The following is a 3466-nucleotide window of genomic DNA, read 5'->3' on the forward strand; positions in this document are numbered from 1 at the left end:
ATATATATATATATATATATATATATATATATTTATTTAGCATATAAAAAAAAAAAAGGGCACTTTCTCTTGAGGAAGAAAAAGGGCAGGTGCTCAAGCCCCCTTTGATGTCTATGTGTGCACGTGCTTGTTTATTATAATAAAAATTATAAGACGACGAACTCGGATAAACCATATATTGTCGTATTAGTCACGGTGAATTAATGAAAGCAGTTAAATCTTCTGTTTATTCAGCAACCGCTATAGGCATTTCCTGGGTTTCTTCTGCGGGTCGTATTTGTAGTTTCAGCACGAGAGCGCCCTCTGGTCTTCGGATGGAGATTTACTGCTGATCATAGAACCGTGCTTCACTGAAAGATATGCATCACAATCGCAGCTTCTGCCTAATCACGATTTATTGCCTTTGCGATTTAATTTAGATTAATCGTGCAACCCTAGCTTCCGGTTTTTGCTGTATCCCTTCTAGCCACAACCGTTTGGGGTGGCAATTCCAGGAAAGTAAATATAAATTGATAAAAGAACTTCTAATAAATTAGGGGTGTGTAGAGATATTAACTGCATTGCATTGGGTGGAAAAGGTAGGACAGGGAGACGTTTTGATATGCTCTGACTCTTTATCAGTTTTAGCAAGTTTAAGGTAATTTCACTCAAAAACTCGGCAAGAAATTCTGTATGAAATGCTTCAGTTAAACACAAGAAAAGTAAATAAGGGATGCCAAGTAAGTTTTATGTGGGTCCCAGCACAGTTGGGATTAGGGTTAATGAAATGGCGGATAGGCTGGCTAAAAGGGCACTCACAAAAGAGAACGTAGAAGTGCAAGGTCTTATAAGTAAAGCAGAGGTTAAATGCTTAATATGGGAGAAAATCAATGAAAGGTGGCAAGAGAGGTGGGATAGAGAGGAGAAAGGGAGACAGTTATACCAAATTCAAAGAAATGTTAAAGAGGGAATTTTTGTGTTAAATGCACAAAAAGAGAGAACAGATCAAGTTTTATTTTAACCAATTACCTGATCCACACTCCGGAGCAGAAGGGGGTGGTAATGCACCTATAATCTGAATGCCAACTGCCGTTAAACTAATAATAATAATAAGAGACTTTTACGTCCAAATCTGCAAATGTTTTCATGAAAGTTTTTCTTTCTCTTCATTATTTTCATGCCAAACATTACACAGTGCCCAAAGATGCAGAAGAACGCCTAGTGAAGCAACTGAGATCCATGTGAATGTTATAAAGATGGCGTTTATTAAAGAGGAGAGTGAAGATGTGAAGATTGAAGAAGCATTCAGAGTGAAACATGAAGATACTGAGGAACAAACAGGTTGGTTTTCATTCTCAAGCTGAACTCAGTCATTTGACCCTTTTTAAAATGTCGACCTCTACAGAATTGAATACTACTTTTGAAGAATGTCACATGAGTGGCCAAAAATAAGTGGTTTTATGTGATATGGAGTGGGTCGCACATGTGGACAGACATGTTGAGATGACATGACCAGCCTATGGACATGTGTTACAAAATATGCGTTACTAAATATTTTTGTGTTGCACCATTAAAATTAGTTGAAACGTAACTCTACATAGAAAACTTTACAACATTAACAGAAGCCTCTGACCAGGAGTAATGATTGGAATGAAACAGGAGATTTATTGAATTGCATCAGTAAGCTCATTTATAGCACTTACACTTTTTTACTTTTTAAGAGAGAAAACATTATGTAAATAAATTACTTTTAGCAGTTCTTTAACATAAACATGATCTAAACGGCAGACTTCACCTCATCACTCTGTGTTGTGCATGCCAAAAAAAATAAATAATAATTTATATATATATATTTATTTCTCAATAATTGCAAATTCTAAATTTTATTTACATATAAAAATACCTACTATGCTGTTGTGCATGCCAAAAAACAACAATGATAATAAAATATAAAAATATTTTGTTTATTTCTCTAATTGCAAATGCTGTTTTAAATGTTATTTACATATAAACTACTTCGTATGTTGTATCATATTTTATTGGAAACTTATTTTCACTGTTATGTGAGACGAAATATATACACTGACATTCACATAATTTTGACAGCTTCATTTGAATTTGAAAGATGCTGTTGGATCATAGAAGGTAAACGTTGTAGCCATTAAAGAAAGTTTTAGTTTCATATTTATGTTTAAATATTATAATACATAACAGTTGATATTAAACCCAACATGCAGTCACTTTAGTGTTGATAAAATTGGGCTTATATGATTATATTGCTTGGATCTATTAAGCTCTCTAGCTGTTGCATTTTGAACCAACTAGACTCTTCTTCCACCTAGAAATGTTACAGGTTAAAAAATTACCATCCCTTCTGTCTTTGCTATCATCAAAATACTCTGCCAACTTGAGAGTTTTGTCAGGTTGTAAGGAAATATAAAACAGAATATCATTGTCATAACAGTGGAAACTAATAGTAAACATATACCAAGAGAAAAGCAAAGGACCTAATACTGAGCCCTGTGCCACTCCAAAATTGTGTCTGATGAGGTGTCTCTTCATACAAACAAAGTTGTAATGGTTGAATAGCTTGGACCTGAATGTGTTAATGCTTGTCCACAAATGGCAACATAATTCTCAAGCTATCCAAGAGAATGTCAAAGTCTATGTTGTCAAAAGAAAACTTGTAACTTTTCAGTACAGTTTCAGCTCTACGATGTGACTTACGGTAATTCCTGAAATTCTTCACAATTCTCCATACTGTTTCTCAGCAAAACTGAACATTTGTTAAGAGGACACTATTTTTCTAATGTTTTGGACATAAATGATAGATCTGAGATCGGTCTATAGCACATTCACACAAAAAAAATAGGCTAAATGTGCCTAATGCAGAAATTCAGGAGCAACTTATCTTAATAAAATAAAATAAAATTCTTGTTGAATACAGCCCCAATTCTTCTGGGTCAAATTGGTTTTGTTTTTTGTTTGTTTGTTTTTTTTGATGAGGGCTTTGATAATTGTTAGCTTGAAAGTATTTGGGACGTGTCCTTAAAGGGATAGTAAACCCAAAAATGAAAATTAGCCCATTATTTACTCACCCTCAAGCCATCCTAGGCGTATATGACTTCCTTCTTTCAGATGAATTCAATCGGAGTTATATTAAAGGGGTCATATGATGCGATTTAAATTTTTCCTTTCTCTTTGGAGTGTTACAAGCTCTTGGTGCATAAATAAGATCTGTAAAGTTGCAAAGACTAAAGTCTCAAATCCAAAGAGATATTCTTTATAAAAGTTAAGAGTCAACCACGCCTACCTAAAACAGCTCGTTCTAACACGCCCCCACATGTCTACATCACGATGTGGGAAGATTTGCATAACACCGCCCAAATGTTCACGCAAAGAAAGAAGGCATAACTTTTATTCTCGCTGTAGTATTGTTGCCGCCGCCGCCATGTCGTGAAGGTGCTGTGTGCTTCGTTGTGAAAGT

General features: G+C 34.9%; 1 protein-coding gene across 1 annotated transcript in view; it reads left to right on the forward strand.

The window, feature by feature from the left end:
* The window catches only part of LOC107727476 (gastrula zinc finger protein XlCGF26.1-like), a 13196-nt gene that overhangs the window by 6769 nt on the left and 2961 nt on the right, over nt 1–3466 (forward strand). The window contains exon 2 of the mRNA XM_016537347.1: nt 1175–1320. Within this exon, the coding sequence (XP_016392833.1) occupies nt 1236–1320 (85 nt within the window). The 5' untranslated portion in view covers nt 1175–1235. The remainder of the gene's footprint in view (nt 1–1174; nt 1321–3466) is intronic.

The sequence above is a fragment of the Sinocyclocheilus rhinocerous genome, unplaced genomic scaffold (genome assembly GCF_001515625.1).
Source record: "Sinocyclocheilus rhinocerous isolate Xijiao unplaced genomic scaffold, SAMN03320098_v1.1 scaffold5081, whole genome shotgun sequence".
In the NCBI taxonomy this organism is placed as follows: domain Eukaryota; kingdom Metazoa; phylum Chordata; class Actinopteri; order Cypriniformes; family Cyprinidae; genus Sinocyclocheilus; species Sinocyclocheilus rhinocerous.